At 39.9% G+C, this 18,080-nt stretch overlaps 1 protein-coding gene across 4 annotated transcripts in view; it reads right to left on the bottom strand.

The window, feature by feature from the left end:
* Nucleotides 1-529: 529 nt before the first annotated feature.
* Nucleotides 530-18,080, bottom strand: part of Tnfrsf19 (TNF receptor superfamily member 19) — an 89,687-nt gene continuing 72,136 nt past the window's right edge. For 3 of the 4 annotated variants that reach the window (XM_005337581.5, XM_021734737.3, XM_078015689.1), the window contains 5 exons: nt 11,141-11,305; nt 10,225-10,350; nt 5,624-5,726; nt 4,665-5,070; nt 530-668 (listed from right to left, as the gene is read on the bottom strand). In XM_005337581.5, the coding sequence (XP_005337638.2) occupies nt 660-668; nt 4,665-5,070; nt 5,624-5,726; nt 10,225-10,350; nt 11,141-11,305 (809 nt within the window). In that variant the 3' untranslated portion in view covers nt 530-659. The remainder of the gene's footprint in view (nt 669-4,664; nt 5,071-5,623; nt 5,727-10,224; nt 10,351-11,140; nt 11,306-18,080) is intronic. The other variant, XM_013363914.4, reaches the window with a different exon arrangement.

Genomic DNA, 18,080 nt, shown 5'->3' on the forward strand with positions numbered 1-18,080 from the left:
GAAGTGAGATTCTGGAAAAGGGGTGTTCTCCGATTCCTGGTCAGTTAACTGCCTTTAATAAAGCCAAGATTCAGACAGGTGGTACAAAGTCGATGTAACCACCTAAGCCAGTCAGTTTGGGATGATGAAGAAGTTACCTTATTCAACAGAAACACTAAATTTCAAACCCATTCTACATAAAAAACTAACATTAAGAATCTGACATGTACTTTTAGCGGGATAACAGACTAAATGAGACTATTTCTGGAAAGAAAATGTCAGTGACAATGGATACTCTGGGTCTTCAGCCTTGTTAGACCACATTCACCATGAAAATTCGCATGAACACCTGGCTGTATCTTGCTATGTGTCCATCATCTCACAGGCTACTCTCAACCCACCAGTCTTTGAAGCTGTTCTTGAAGACTGGAAACTTCTGGTTTAGGAAAGATGCAAACAGTCTGCCTAGAGGATCTCCTTGCTTCTCATTGAGGTTTCGGCTTACAGCTGGTCTGGCTCAGAAGCAACTAGTTGAAAGGCTTAAAATGCCATCAGCTTGGTTCAGATTTCTTTTTTCTCCAGAAGCTGTGCAGGGTCCAGACTGCTCAGTCCATAAGCCTAACAGAGCGGTGCCTCTGGGTTCCAGACACACAGATCCACTGCAGGAAGAAGAACGGCTTTTAGGCTTCCTAAAACAGTGAGAGAAGAAGAGCTTTAAAAACAATCCTTTCAAGCTGCTAAACTATAATAAAAGATGACTGTGCATGGTTTTTACTAGTATTTACCATGAATTTAATAATGCATGGACAAGAAATTCATTCAATAATATCCAGGAACCCATATTCTCCTGATAATAAAATTGAGGTTTCCATAACAACTCACGGTCACTCAATCTTTGCCAAGATTACTTAAAAGATGTTAATGTAACCCACGGTGATCACAATGAATAAACAATGTTTCTGCTGATTTCCAACCTCATCCAATCATTGAAATCATGTTTCTTCAGTGCTGGCTCCTTTAAAGCATTGGTAGGTAAAGATTTTAGGGTTCTTCATGCCCTTCTTTCAAAGATCAAAAATGATCAATGAATAGTGCCATTCTTTATCTGTCAACTTAGCCTTTGAGTTCAAGACTTCCACCCCACTGTAGGAGAATGTATAGAAATAGGGAATGGAATTTTTCTTATCAGATCTTCCTGGAATATCACAATCATCATAGGACAAATATCCTCAGTGAAGGGGAGCCATTTGATTTGTCCTTATCAGGAAAGGCACTGACCTCACTTCAGGAAGGGAGGAGCTTCAGCCATCAGAAGGTGACCAAAAGGGAGTGGAACCTTCACCTCGCTCATTAACCCTTCACTGACTTATTTACCATTAATTAGCATCAGTGACCTACATAAGTTTGTAGAAAAGTTTTTTTTAGATCTTAAGAGATACAACTAGAATAAAAGCTCCTGATGTTCTTTTGAATACTAGGAGGTTATTTAATCAAATGTGTTGGTTAATAGACCTCATCATAATAACCACATTAACTCCACTGCAAAAGGCAAATTATCCTCAGTTTGCCTATGTGGAAAAAGTAGATTTCAGTAGACTGAAGGACTAGAATCCTGGTGTCCTCATATCTTTTCTAAACTTCTTTTTGTTCCTTTAGGCTCACATTTAAAATGATGTTTAAAAATTAACATCAAGAAAAGCTTTGCCTGTAAGCTTCATTCTCCCAAATATCTCAGCAAATGATGTGCTATATGCCTCAGTTCTGTTCCCCTCTGGGGGAGAAATTTATCAGGAAACTTGATTAAAATTGAGTCATATAGACTAAAGAAGGCTCTCACACCTATTTGCTTTATCCTGAACCATAACTATCATCATCAAATTCTGGGTGGTCTTAAACCACCCACAAGAAAACTACAGTTTTTGGAAACAAACCTATCTTGCACTAGAAATCACAGACTCACACCCAGAAATACAGTGCCTTCCGGAATTCTGAATGAGCCCATATTATAAATATGACCTAACTTACAATGTACCAAGGAATGGGTAGAATTAACTAGAAACCCTGTGTGTTCCTAGTAATAAGCTGCTGAAATCAAATTCTTTATGAAATGTGTCCTCTGACTTGGAAAGTTGAATCTGTTAGGAGAAATGTGATTGCTTTTTAAAATTTTGTATTTTAGAAAACAAAACAACAACAAGAAAAACTAATTGAGTTAAACACCTGGCTGACCCCTAAAGTAAAAGAGGCCTAGCTTCTGAAGGTTTACAGCTGTTGCTGCCTCTATTTTCCTCGGAAGATTAGGGTTCGTTCAGTATACTTCATGGATTCAGTAAATGCAACTAAATGGAAAATGCTTTTTAGAATCTGGAAAAGATGATCTCTTAAAATGGGCTCAGGGCTGGGGGTATAGCTCAGTGGGTTTCATTCCCAGAACCCCCTTACACACATAAATAAAGTGGACTTGAACTATTACTTACTGTTTTTTATTGTAGGGGGGAAATCAAAAAGGTTTACATTTTAATAATTCTTTTCTAAATTCAGAATGTCAAACTTAAGTTCACCTATGTGATCTAATAATTGTAAGGTAACACATCTTGAAAAATTATTAACAGCTGTTAATAAATCATGTTATGCAATAGAATAGTAACATTTTCTCAGCAGGTTCATTTTAGATGTGATTACAGCTTTCTTTTCAGTTCATAATAATTGGAGTTGAAAGTATCTTTACTGACCATTTCTTGGACTTTTCTGAAAGGGAATTAATGTCACCTGTGCCAATCTTATGTATTAAAATATGTTTCTCAGATTCACATTCATCAAGCTGTGGTAGCAGTGCTTACAAGCCACATCCCCAATCCTCCAACACCACAAACAGAAGAAGGTGGACCCTGAGTTGGTTCCGATAAGACTTAGTGTTTGTTTTATTCCCCCCTCTTAGCAATTTACATCATGAACCCGGGGACAAACTAAAAGATTGAGGATGATGCTAACTAATTCTCTTGACTGACAAGACTCTGCAAAACCCGGGTTAGTCAGTTGGGAGCTGATAATCCCTCTTACTCAGACTTTTCCATGACAATGGACACACAGAGGGTGCAACAGGCCTGGGGGAAGGCAACTCACTGGGGTAGCTGGCAGGGCATCCAGGGCTTTGTTGCTCAAGGGTGAGACTCGCCTCCACCTGTTTTGCTGCACCCTCCCTTCCCTTACCTGGAGGCCTGGATGGTAGGACTTGTTACCTGCTGGAGGCTGCTGGGCCTTCTCAGCCCTTAAGTTTTGTGGGGCACAATCCATTCTAAATGCTTAACCCTTTTCTTATTTATCATCATGAAAGCTATATGAATTATGGGGTGACTCAAAAAAAACCAGGATCAGTAAGTAACCTTCCCTTGCTACAAGTAGAGTTCAGATGAATGTAGTTTACATTTTTAAATTGGCCAATCTGTTTTTTCTTTGTTTATTTACCTCTTCTCCATTTTCCACGTTTTGAGACTAAGAACAACAGTGTTTTCCCTTCAAAGCTAAAAAATGTTTGCTGCATAGAATTCCCTAGCAAATTTCCTTGTAGTTTAAAAGAAAAGTTGTTATCTATGTAGTGATCCTAAAAAGGAACACATCTACATCACGTTGACTTTGGGCTAAGTTTTTGATATAAGCGGACAAGGATACGAAGTCTCCCGGAAGTGGAGGCCACCCTCCGCAGCAGGTGCAGTATGTTTTTTACTGCTTGCTCAGGCCTGAAGCCCTGGACTTGATGCAGCAAGGACCAAACAGTGAGAGCAGCAAGGCTGCGGTGCAGGGCAAGGTATTTTAGGCCCTGAGAGCTGATGGCACAGCTGTGACTAGCCCTTTCTACTCAAGGCTGACCTCATTCCAAAACTTATTCTGATAATGCAGGCACTTCCATTTAAGGAAACATACAGAAGCATCAAGTCAAATTCAGCAAAGTCCCTATCACCTGGAGGAGAAAGCAGAGGTGGTGCCAGTTCTACCAGAATCCTTCCTGCCCCAGCACTGCAGGGTACCAGCCCCCATCTATCTGCACTGGCCACCACTCCCCCTCTTGCCCCTAAACCTGATTTTAAAATGTTCTACCTGGGAGAATCTTACGATGCATTTGCCTCTAGATCACAACCACCAATCAGTATTCAACCAAATCGATAAATTGCCCAAAGTTGAACAATCCAATAAACAATAGGAAAGAAGGGAGGAGGGGAGGAGTAGTTTTAGAACTAAATTTTGATCACCCTGACAGTGAGTGAAGTGCACTGAAGATTGGCCATAAGAATTTATATTTAGAAAATGAAGGTCTGGAATTGTTTGCGAGATGCTCTGGTAACTAATCTGTCTCTTCAGTCAGTAAAGGAGACTGTACTAGGTAATCAGATTTATAAAGAAGAATAAAAAAAATACAGCTGCCCTTTATGGTCTTATAGAATAGCTCTATTAGTTAAAAAAAAAGACTATTGAAATTTATTTTAAAACATATTCTATAATGTACATGAAATTATGAAAAATGGAGAAACTGTATCAGGATTCCCCCTGGGGATGGAATTCCGAACATTCTGCCTGCTAGGCAAGTGCCCTTCCATTGAGCTACATCCACAGCCCAGGCCAGCCCACGTTCACTGCAAGGAGTTCCGTTACCCTCCCTCCGGTCTGCCACAAGTCGGACACTGCCTTACCTGGAGGGATGTGGGAGTGGTGGGGTGCACAGTATCTCCACCCTCCGGATCCAGCTGGCTTCCAGTACTTAGTGCTTCCTGAGTTAGCGCTGACTCTGCCTCTGTCTCCTTGTATCTAGATAAATCAGCAGTTTCTGTGAAGTTTCCAGAATGAGCTTGAATTGAAACAGCTCCACCAACCAGATCTTGGCAACTGTTTGACTCCAAAGATGTTGAGCTTTTGTTTTCTGGATTGAGAGAATCAATTTCTTCTCCATTGAGTTCAGGGTAAGAATCACAAAAAGAGATGTCGTCGCCACCCATGGGATTCTGCATCAGAGGCCAGGCGTCGGAAAACTCGCCACACAGGGACCTTGAAAGGGACCCGAAGAAAGTTGGCATGGTCTCCCCCACTGGAACTGCGTTTCTGAACACATGTTCAAAGGATCTTTAAATTTCACGGTGAGAAAGAACACTACTACAAAGCAGCATTTCAGCTATGATCTTAAGTTTTCTAAATGAAATAGCAATTTCTTAAGTCAGGATTCTACTGCTTCCTATTGTTATAAAGTTGCATCAATACAGGGACTCAAAGTACTCCATTTACTTTAAAGCTGATTTCCTATGCATATTTCTAATTAATATTCTTAAGCTAATATATGAGATATGCCATTTCCTATAGGAAATGAATATGCTAAACGAATACACAGCAAGTACATGGAAGTTACAGATGACAGAGGTGTCATAATATAGGACAAAAAATCAACTTTGTGGAGAGAAAAGTACAAAGAATATTACATTGTCTATTAGCGCCTTGAGAGACCTCTTTGATTTGTGCCAAAGAACTATCTCCCTCCAATATCCAGAATGCCATTAATAATACTTAAAAAGCAATGTTTCTATAGTTCCACATGAAAATTAGTAAGTCAGAAGAATGCATCATGCACAAGGGAAGGTGAAATCATTGAAATGACTGTTACCTCTCTGGAAGGGTGGCCCTGGAATGCACCCCACAACCAAGCGCTGGCCGGTCAGTGCCGCAGGCCTCATCACAGCACAAGGACGGGATCAAGTGGACAGGCCCTGGGGAAGCCAGCAGAGGCATGAGGCATAGTGCTTTTCTCTGGAACTTTCTCTTTAATACCAGTTCAGCATGGTTCTAGGAAATTTAGCTATTCTCCTTGGTTAACTTGAAGTTAACTTTTTCCTTATCTTAAAAAAAAAAAAAAAGATGAACCACTTCTATGAGATACCTAGAATAGTCAAACCCACAGGGACATTTGTAGGGGCTTCCAGGAGCTGTAGGGATGGAATTGTACAGTTTGTTTGTTTGTTTGTTTTTAATTAAAAAAATTTTTTTTAGTTGTTGATAGTCCTTTATTTATTTTACATGATGCTGAGAATCGAACCCAGTGCCTCACACATGCCAGGCAAGTGCGCTACGGCTGAGCCCCAGCCCCAGCCCTGTACACTAGGTTTTTGTTTTTGTTTTTGTTTTTTTTTCCGTTGTGGAACAAGCTTGTAATGCTGCTCATTTCCTTAGAATATTTTGAATTGTTCTTTCTTGGACTTGAAAAATTTTAAAATATTTATTTATTTATTACTAGGCTTCATTTTTCCCCCACATTATTTTACTGGTGCATTGCAGTTGTACAGAATGCTGGGTTTGGTTCCTACATTACACTAGTGTTTAATGGAGACAGCTTCAGCTGTTCTGGGAGTTCTGGGGGTGGATGGAGCTGCTGGTTGCACAGCAATGTGAATGTACTTACGCTACACTTAACTGTTCACTTAGAAATGGTTAAGATGGTCAGTGTCGTGTTATGTGTATTTACCACAATAAAAAAATGATAAAAGGCTATGGGAAAGCATGTGAAATGAGACTCTCACACACTGCTGATGACAGGAGAAACAGTACAACTCCTCTGCTGAATGTGTAGTAATATAGACAAGAACCTAAAAATGTTCCAAGTCCTTAACTCAATGAACACAGATGCCTATTTTTAATTGCTGACAATGTAAGTTAAAGCATAAGCAGATGTGTGCCCTCAGCTTCACAAACCACTATGTTCACTGAAGAAGGAAAAAATTAAAAAATATACAGTTTTTTTTTTAGATAAGCATAATCTTTCCCAATCCTATAAGATGGAAATATTAATTTGGCCAACATTTTAGTGAGTGGCCTTCTAGATTTCTTGCTCTCTATGCACATTTAAGTATAATTTTGATTTTTATGAAACTATTAAGTTACCAAAGCACAAAAATACAAAGACATGTGTACATAGTTAAAAAAAAAACTTGAAGCAATTATATATATCTACACGTATTTATATTTGTTTTTGTGTGTTCCAAATTTTTCCATGGGGAATATCTATTTTTATAAATGGGAAATATTATGAAATTGATATTTATTTCCCTCTCAAAAAATTAATTTCATATATTGAGATGCAACTGCAAACCATTGTTGACAGGAAGGACATCCAGGTAGACTTTATCTAAATCTCTCTCAAAGCAAGACCTCTGTATGGTACATGAGAACACACCATGGTGACTGGGAACTGTGACTGCTGTGACCTGCTCCAGTTCTACCACTAATTAACTCAACAAATGTGTCATGCTCACTATGGGACATTTCAAATCACTTAAAAGCAAAAGGCACTATCATTCCAGGTAAAAATGGCTAATTTCAGAGAAAGTACAAGATAAACCTTGAATTCTTTTTGTGCCAGAAAGTAATAAGGTGCTAGAAATTTAAAGGGGACATGTCAAAATAGCATATGAGCCAGTCTGAGGGAACTTCTACTGACCACATCTAGAAGAATTTGAACATCAAAATTAAAAATGATTCCAAAGAATTTGTAACTATTGGGCTGGGGATGTGGCTCAAGCGGTAGCGCGCTCGCCTGGCATGTGTGCGGCCTGGGTTCCATCCTCAGCACCACATACAAACAAAGATGTTGTGTCCGCTGAAAACTAAAAAAATAAATATTAAAATTCTCTTTCTCTCTCTTAAAAAAAAAAAGAATTTAGTCTAGACTAACTGAAGTAAATAAATAAGTGGGGGAAAAGGGAAAGTTCTTTCTTTTCATAGGAAGCCAAGTTGTAAATGTAGAAAGAATGATGGAATTAGAAGCCATTAGTAATACCAGTGTAATTCCACATCATGTACAACCACAAAAATGGGAAGTTACACTCCATATATGTATGATATGTCAAAATACATTCTACTATCATGTAAAACTAAAAAGAACAAACACAAAAATTTAAAAAAGAAACCATTATTAATGACTGGCTTAGGTAAAAATCATCAGGGATGCTAATCTCCTGGGTCAAAGTCGGGGTAGGAACAGGATAATTTACAAATCTCCAAGTATCTCTTTCCCCATATGTTTACTAATTAAAGATAGCAATCACTTTACAGTGGAGAAACCTGGAAGATACCCTTTAACTAAGTGGCCCAAGTCAACCTGCCAAGACATGTGACAGAAGGACTCTGGTGCCTCCTGATCCAGTGTCCTGAGAAGGATGTGGCGTTCCCTCTGCAATATTTCTGAATCTAATCCTGAGTAAACAATCCCAAACTGAAGGTCACCCTGCAAAACTACTGACTGGCCTGTACTTTTCAGAAAACATCAATGCCATGAAACACAAAGAAAGTCTCAGGAAAAACTCCAGCTTAAAAGAGACCAAAGAAACTTGACAACTGAATGCAGCAGTGGTGTCTGGTTTTCTTTGCCAGGAAGGACATTATTGGATAGATAAGAAAACCCAATATGCTCTGTAGATTGTGAAACAGCATCGCATTAGTGCTCATTTCCTGATTTTAATACTTGTGCTAGTATGTAAGAGAATGTTCTTGTTCTTAGGAAATAAACACTGAAATATTAAGGGGAAAACGCATACATCTATGTAACTGATATTTAAATGGCAAATAAAAATATGTACATATACATGTATTTATGAGGAGATGAAGCAAATCAGAAAAAAAAATTAATATTTTTGAAATATGGGTAAAAGATAAGTAGAAATTCTTTGTCCTATCCTTTCAATGTTTATATGTCAGAACTTAAGTCAGAATAAAAATGTTAAAAGAAAAAAAGGGGCGCTGTCATGAGGAGGAGATGCTTATAATGACAAGCTACACTGAACTTGGACATTGGTATAAGGAATCTTCTGTGTTCTGTTTAGAGATTGTATAAACCAGGCCACCTGTAGGTTTAATCTTTTGTATTACAAATTAATCTTCTAAATTAAAATTAGAGTTCATCTCTTAAGAAATTATTCCTACTTACTCTGATTCTAGTAGCAGTGTCCATGAAATATTCAAGAGGACACAATGATTGTGTGTGTTTGGGGATCACAGTGTTACTGTCAATAGTTAAGAGCCCATTATCTATAGGCAAAGGCAAAACTGGATCCACACCCATCACAGAAAGTCTTGTATTTTGCTTTTTAACCCATTCCTAAAATAGAAGATAGTAATGATCAGTAGAAAAGAAAATCAGTTATGAGATTGAAACACTTCAGCCTGCAATTTTTTGAAAAGCAAGATTGGATAGTGTCAGGAGGACAAGCCAACCTCACGGGGATATATTTAACTTAAAGCAAATAAAATGTGCTTAGGAGAGACAACCTGGTGTAATTTAGCCTGGCATTTGTGGGTGCTAACAGAAATGCAGTTAGGGAGAGAAGGGAAGCTAGGGTGGACTCAGGCAGGGCTGTTGGTCACATGCAATTTTCATTTGTAGAGTAGTGAGATCATTTGGTGGGGACTGGAATGGGACGTGTAAGGTGCAAAAACCTCGTGCTGATGAATACATGTAAATAGCAAAGGAAGTCAGTTTCACCTTTGGTCCATTTGCCCAAGTGAGAAACCGATTTCCATTTAAATCACTTTCCTAAACTGTCATGTCTGTCAATAACCTGAGAAGCAATTATGGTTTGAGGAAAACTCTGACATGGACCTCTTTGCTCCTTTTAAGACATCACAAAAGACATTAAAATGGAAACATTAGGGTTGGGCATGGAGTTCAGTGGTTTGATTTGAAGGTTTCGTTTGAATTCACAAGATAAAGGATTAAAACACTTCTACTCTACATCAGGTCAACATGATTTCAAGTCAACCTGACTCAGAAAAGGAAAGGCAATCTTGCCCTAGAAAGTTGCTGAAAAATGTTAGGGTGTGAATGAGATGCTGACTTTCTTGGCTTGCTTATGTACTTAGGGAGATTAAACCCATGGGCATTCTATCACTGAGAACACCCCCAGCCTTTTTAATTTCATAGGCTCTTGTTAAGTTGCTGACTCTGGCCTCAAAATTACAATCTTCCTGCCTCAGCCTCTGGAGTCTCTGGGATTACAGGTATGTGCCACTGCCCCTGTCTTTATTTTCTTTTTAATCGTGAAGAGATCTGACACACCCCAACCAACAAGAGACAGTGGAGAATGATTTAACAAGATTAACTCTAACTAGAAAACTGAGCCCAGCCACCTCACGGTGAGACCCATATGGACAATGCTTTGCAGTTTCAAACTCTGCCTTCCACGGGCTGTCTGACAGGCGCTTTGTGGCTGAACTTACCGTAGGTCTGGGCAGAATCCTGGTGGCACTGGCAACATGCTCTGTGAGCGTATTCGCTGAGCTGAGGTCTGTCAAAGCAGGACAGTTCAGAGCCATTGTACTGAATATCCTGTGGTCTCAGAGACCCTGAAGGCAGGAGTGACAATTCTATCAGTGAGTAGAATTTCCTTTATAAGGGAGTTCCATTAACACCATAACCCAGACTGGAACCATGCTAGCTTTTGTATTTTTAGAGAAAAAGTCCGCTCTCACTGCAATTTTTGATTACAGATCCTGCTCGACTTTGCAGGGGACCTGTAGTGATAGAATCATTTTGCTGATGAATTCAAGTGACAGAGAAAGTTGGTATCACCTTTGCCCACATTGGCCCAAGTAAGAAACCAATTTTCACCTGAAAACCCCATTGAAAGTCGAAGATGTTTCAATGCACTTGATACAACTAAGCTACTAAACATTACAGCATGCCTAGCCTACCTGAAATGTGCTCAGAACACTTCCAGCAGCCTACAGTTTGGCAGAATCATCTAACACAAAGCGTATGGATAGTAAAGTGTTGAATATCCCATATAATTTAGAATGCTGTGCTGAACGTAGCTCTTGTGTGGGCATGCTTTCATAACACTGTACAGTCAAAAGTCTGTTAAGCTGAATCAGGTAAGCTCGAGGACTATTTCTTCTTATACACAAATATGTTGCCAAATCTCAGGACAATTTTAATATTTGCCTTGTGGCACAGGGACATCCCAGCCTTGTCAGTGTTGTCATAAAGTTGTGCCATCCCTGGTGAGGTCCATTTTCATGTGCTCACTATCCTTCAGCAACTACTGATGCTTGCCTTTGCCACCACTCTTGTCAAACACTTAGATGACAATGATAATTAATAACAATAAGGAAATATAAAGAGTTAGGAACTTACAACTGGGTTTCTTCTCCATGAACTGTCTCTTACAGTAGATGACACACAGGATGAGGAGGGCGAGCAGCACAGTGGCCAGAGCACTGCAGATGACCGCAGCTAGGGCTGTGTCCCGAGGGCTGGAAGCCGTGGACGCGATCTTCACAAGGTTGACCTTACTGGTACCTGAAAATCACAGCAATGGGTTAGCGCATTCTCAGCAACCCAAAGTACTGACACCATCCGTAGTTGGTGGGCACCTTTAGCAATGGCCTTCATACGGCAAAAATAAGAGCTAAGAAAATCAGTGTGAGAGATTTTAAGATGAATCAAGTGCTCTCCTCTTGGAAGATTTTTTTTAAAAGTCTACATCTCCACCTTTTACCCCTAAATTTGTTGGATGTGCCTCCTCTTTGTTCCTTCACCACTGCAGACCCACAGTCCTAGTACACCGTCTTTGGTCTACTAGAACAGAGAGCTGGCATCTCGACCTCTGGATCTCCTACTTGGCACACAGCAGTGGTGGGGTAAAGGGAAATTTCCTCCCCTTGCTCTGAAGGTTCGCTGATGTGAAGGATAATAGGCAGGTTAAAGGGAGAAAAAACCACACGCATTTCCATTTCCAGGCACACGGGTTCTCTAGGAGGGTAAATGCCAATAACACAGGGGTTCAGATGCCCTTCCTCACAGGGGAGAGGAGGTAGAAATGTACACCATTTCTGAGGGGTAGTAAATGACTGTTGGGAAGAAGGAATGGGCCCTGAGACCAGATAGGGATTTGTGAATGGTTCCTTGCAAACTGAATGAGATCAAAGAGCAGACAATAGCTTGCAAGAAGTCTGCCCAGGTGTGATGACCTTCCTCGTCTCCTTTCCTGCAACATGAATTTAACTTTCTCTGGATGAATTTCAGGAAGTGGACCTAACTCACTTGTGTTCACCTTAGGCAGGTCAGGTCTCTAGGTAGATCAGGGAGTATCCGAGAAAAGCATTTTTCCAGCATCTGCTAATTCCCAAGTGTCTTTAATTCAAAATAATCCACATGCTAGTGTCTTTTATTTGGAGGGGATAGTCTCTGGAATCCTTCATTAGGTAATTAATTGGAATTAGGCCATCTATATTTTCAGGAATACTGACCTAAAATATACTTTTTTGAGCAACTATAAGGTAAAACCAAGAGTTGGATCATCCACAAACTAATTGTAGGCCTCCCATTTCTGATAGAGTAAACATTTTGAGTTCTTTTAGATTTAAATTGTCAATTATTATAATTAATATGATTATATATAATTATATAATATAATTACCTTTATTAAATTAAAACCTCTATGTTTAGCAGAAAGGACTCATGCTATTGTATACAGGGGCAGGTATAGTAATGCACTATGAAAGCCAAAACAAGATGCTGTGTATTGTTTCATGGTCAAGGGTAGATTTGGGGACCGATGGTCTAAGTCAGTGTCTACTTGTATCACCTTGAGCCACTGACTTGGTCTGAGTCCAAGTTGATATCTGTTCAAGTGGAATAAGTCATCCAGCTGTTGACTTATTAAAGGATTAAATGAAGTATTATGGAAAGTACTTTGGAGAGGCTTAAGTGCACCTAGTGCTACAGAATCATAAGCTATTGTGGTGATGATGATCATAGCTAGCATTTCTATTATCCTTAAGTTACTCAGCTGAACACACACATATAAATCAGAAATCTATATACAATGGGATCACAGAAGATGCTATTTAACTCAGCCCAAATGAATCGGAGAAAGATGAATTTGAGAGAGGAATAGCATCTAAATGGAGGGGAAATTACAATTTTTCTATAAATATAATAAATATATCTCAATTGAGCTCACTGGGGTGGGCCTCATTCTGCTTCTGCTTTGGGTCCTCAGTGCTCCGTGCTGTCCAAAGAAGAAGCACAATGCATGCCTCACATGTAACTTTAATTGTCTAGAGGCCACATTTTTAAAAAGTTGAAAAAACAAAACAAAACTTTAATCTATTTTACTTAACCAGAAGCTCTTAAAATATTTTAACATGTGTTCAATATAAAAATTTTGCATTCTTTATTTTGTACAAAAATCTCAAAATTCACTGTGATTTTACAGAGATAGCTCATCTCAGTTCAAGACTGTCCATGTTTCAAGTGCTCAGTAGCTACATGTAGCCAATAGCTGATGACCATCATATAGGACATAAAAACTCCAGAGAATGAAGGGTTTTATCTATATTTGTATATTACGGCACCTAAATGCAGGACAACTTGTCTTCTGGTGTCTTGGTATCTTTTTTTTTTTTTAGCTCTGGCTACACATTCCCCAACCCCAATAAGATTGTTCTTCATAGTATGACACTTGAGGCTGGAGCCAGAGAGAAACATTTGGGTTAATGTTACTAAATCATGAATACAGGATACAGGAACAATTATATTGGAGCATGAGTCCTAGTATTTCTAGTCTCAATAATTTGGGCCACAAAGATCAAAGTTTCTTCACCATTCATCTGTACCTTGGGCTTGGATGAATAGGGGACCAAATTGTGTAGTTTTAAAGGCGATTTATTTGTAAATATGTTTAATATTCACAAAATATTTAAATCACATAACTATATGGAAATGCTATAATAATCAAATAGAACATATTAAATGTTGATTATACAGTGATTTAAACAAATTACATTCATAGCCTGATAGAGATTAAATCGAAATCTGAAACAGCCTCAATCAGTGGACAGAGTCACAAAGGATGTATGAACACAGGCCCAGCTGTACAAACACGGGCAGATAAATAACTGAGTTAAAACAGCAGTCCACACGGAAGGGAAGTGACTTAGAAGCATAAGCATTATCTATTTGGGCCAAAGGGTAAAGCTGTGGGAAACTTTCATCCCACTTATATTTGTTCACTTCAGAGTGAAAACAGTTTCCTTAGCTAAACTCTGGATCACATAATCCAGCCCTGCTTAATACTGGGCTTTAGCAAAAGATGTCATCCAAAATAAGGCATAATACATTGATGTAAGATGAAGATCTCAAAGTTTCCATGTTGTAACTTTTAAGTTAAGGTCATCAATTTATATAGAACTGGATATTCAGGAATAGGAATTTCAGGTTAAAGTAGAATTGCTGTAGAGTTCTTTACATTGTCAATGTTTAAAATCCTTCCAAATTGTATTGGTCAACTTATTTGCTTTAAAATAAAAGGAACTGTCTCTAACTTATAAATGGATTTATAAGTTGTAAATGGAGTGAGGATTTAGTTATTTTCTCTAAAGATAAAAGTCTCATAATATACACATTCCTAAGACAGAAAACTAATACTGTAATTTCTTTTTTTTTTCTTGAATTGTTCTTTTTAGTTGTATATGACAATAGAATGTATTATGATATACATACTTGGAGCGTAACTTCCCGTTATTGTGGTTGTACATGATGTGGAGTTATACTGATCTTGTATTCATAATGAACATAGGAAAGTTATATAATGTCATTCTCCTGTCTTTCCCATTCCATCCCTCCTTACTTCCCCCTTCGCCCCTGCCCAATCCTGTGAACCTCCCCTCCTCTCCCTCCCTTGCCTATTAATATGGTAATTTCAATGACATCAAATTGCCATAATAATATCAGTTTTGATAAGTACACCCATTGTGTCCATTCTCTATTCACCTTCCTATGCAATAACATGTAACAACAAACAAGAAAAATACACAAGTTTATCTCCTAATTTTTGACATTTATAGAAGAAAAGCCATCCTGTTAATTCTTACACCCTCAGTCTTCAAAGTAAGTAGGTAAGAAGTAAACAGAACTGCCTTCTTGCTTATATGTCCAAGTTTGTGACAACACTTAAAGCAAACCATGCTATTTACAGAAAATGGGCTCGTCATTTCTGGCTCCTCATTTTTGGTTTTGTCACATACAGCAAGGTCGACATAAATAAGGTAAAGCTGTGGAGACTGGGATGAATATTGTCTAAGCTCCAAAAACTAATTCACATATGTGCTTTGTTTTAAAAGCCTACTTTTGTATAATTATTTTTTATTTGAACAGTAAAAACAAAGTGTTGAGGGGAAGAAGGGAGTTTTGTACCAGCTAGAAAATGACTTCTATTAAGTTGTGGTTAATTGAGATGCTACTGAGAATTTCCCAGAAAACAACTTATCTACTACAAACTAAAAAGTATTGTTTTGTTGACCTGTGGATACTTCAATGATGCTAACATTAAAGATTAATTCCACCCACATGCCTGGACCAAATACTTTGTCCATAGTTCACTAAGCATATGAAATGCCTGCAAGGAATTTTTCCTATACCTTATTAGGATTCTGACAATACTTCTGAAGAACTGGGAGTAGGAACAGCCACATTGTTTTGGAAACAACTTTATCTAGAAAACAAAGGCATGCTTACCCTAACCAATTAAATTATTAAATTCCTTCAGAGCGTGCGTTTTTATAGCCACATGCCTTGCTCACACCCCTAGAGGGATTTCATGGTCTTACTTAGGTAGAGTGGGGAAAGTTCACCCATGACCCCTTGTGCCCTCCAGGTGGGGAAGACCTGTGTTCCCCGCTTAAGGTTCACAGCAAAGGGACCTTGGGCTGGAATCCCATCTTCTGATCCCATGGGGAGATTGTACTGCTCCATGGATGTTGTTCCTAGTCCCTTCTTCCATGGCAAGAAGCAGAGGATGTTTTATGGGGGTGATGGAGTCCGGAAAGGCCACACGCAGAGAGAGAAATGGAACAAGGACACACAAAGACAGACCCTGGAAGCACCAGGGTCACATCCCGACCCTGCCTGCGCTTTCCAGAGCCACAGCTTTGCTTCCTATTGATCGCCCTCTTGTGTACCTTCCTCAACTTCCTAGTACCTGATGTTTAGAAATCTGCTAAACAAAAGATTCTTTTTTTTTTTTTTCCAGAGAACATTCCTGACAAAGGGCCCTGTTCAGGCAGGGCTGGCTGGAGAAGGAAGAACTGGGGTCCAAAATCCGGCTCTTGCCACTTCCCACCAGGACTGTGAACAAGATTTTTCACCTGAGTCTCAGTTTCCTCCCAGGGAAGATGAGACAGTTCCAGGATCCTTTGTGAGGCTGAGGCACTGCGCACTCCTCTTAGGTCAGAGGAGCTGGTGCAGATCAGTTGCAATGCGCTTCTGGAAACGCTGGCTGTCAGGGAAGTGCGGCCTCCACCCTGGGGCCTGGTGGCTTCTCTCTGCAGAAAGGAGTGTGGCCCTTACATCAGAGATGGAGATCCAGTAGGAGACTTTCACTGCTCTGCAATGTATGCTCCCTGTCTCAGCTGCTGTCCTGAGTTCCAGATTCCTGCCTCCAATAAACTACTGACCATCTCCACTAAGATGAGGGAGCACTGTAAACTCAACAGCCCAAAGAATGAGTTCCTCATTGCAACCATGACCATCTGCCCTAAGAAAACTCCCTGTTCCTCTCCCAAATCCTTCTCACCTGTCATTGCTGCTTTCTGTAATGCTCTCCGTCTGCTGCGTGGGTCACTCCCTCAGCTGGGTAGGTCCTTCCTCAAATTCATCTACTCGGTGAGGTTTCCCCACCAAACTAAAATTGCAATCTCACCCCACTGCTTCCTACCAGCTTGCCTGCTTTCTTTCCCTCTGCAGAACTTCCTGCACCTGACATTTTATATATTTGACCTGTTGGGTTCCTTGTCATTTCCCTCAAGGTGGGAGTTATGGAACCCACCTGGCTTGTGCAAACACCCAGCTGGCTGTGGCCAGGCTGGCCCAGTGAGCGGCCAAGCTTTCCAGCCTCTTTCCCAGCCACGTGAGATAATGACCAAGGTAGAGTCACTGGGAGGGTGGGGTGGGCAGAAGAGATGTGTGTGACCTGCGGGTCATTTCAACTTAGGGACAAATTGCTTGCCCTGGTCTTTGTCTTCATGGAGAGCTGGAGGCTGGGTACTGCAGCAACCTAGCAGTGATTGGAGGGGTGAGGCAGGTAGACACACAGAGGTTACACAGCAGCAGGGTGGGCAGCTGGCCTCCGAATTCATCCAGCCCAGCTGTCTGCCTGGTGGGACTGGCTGGACTGTTACATAAGAGAGAGAGAAACTTCCATCACACTTAGGCCAAAATCCTTTGGGGCCTCTTCATTATCACAGCTTAGCCTTTGGCCTTACCAAGTATTTCCTCCATACAGTTTCCCAAGGTCAGGGGTTTTTGTCAGTTTTGTTCACTACTGCATTTACAATATTTCTAAAGGATCTTGGCACATAGCTGGTTCCGGATAAATATTTGTTAAATAACAGAATGAATGAATGTTTATAAAAGAAATGAAACACTCTGAGAAATCCAAAAAGTTTATTTAATGGGGACTTGCCCCATCAATAAAATGAGATTATGGCAATGACATGTTTATTGGGTATCTCCTATCTCTGGCAATGTAGCTGGTGACAATGCAGATGGAAACAGCCTGGAGCAAAAACAGTTGTGTTTGCATGAACTTACTTGATGGAATATTAGTTTGACTGTGGATGAAAAGGCAAGGGCTGTTCAGACTGATCAATACACAAACCTGAAGGTTAGGAGCTGTCTCTTCAGAATGAATACCAAACAAAAACAGCCTTCCTAGACAATTTTGATTAGCACTCTAGGGAGACATCACAGAAAGGACCTTACTTTAGTTCCTAGATGCCAAATGTAATTTTAATTAATAATACATTTTAAATGATGCTGATTTATAATGGATGCCCCAAAGAAGCCAGAAAACTCAAAAGGCCTTTTGGGAGAGGAACAGGGAATTTTATTAGGGGAGATGGTCATGGTTGTAATGAGAAACTCATTCTTTGGGCTGTTGAGTTTACAGTGCTCTCTCATCTGAGTGGAGATGGTCAGTAGTTTATTGGAGGCAGGAATCTGGAGCTCAGGACAGCAGCTGGGACAGGGAGCATATATTGCAGAGCAGTGAAAGTCTCCTACTGGATCTCAA

Source organism: Ictidomys tridecemlineatus, chromosome 6 (assembly GCF_052094955.1).
Source record: "Ictidomys tridecemlineatus isolate mIctTri1 chromosome 6, mIctTri1.hap1, whole genome shotgun sequence".
Lineage (NCBI taxonomy): Eukaryota > Metazoa > Chordata > Mammalia > Rodentia > Sciuridae > Ictidomys > Ictidomys tridecemlineatus.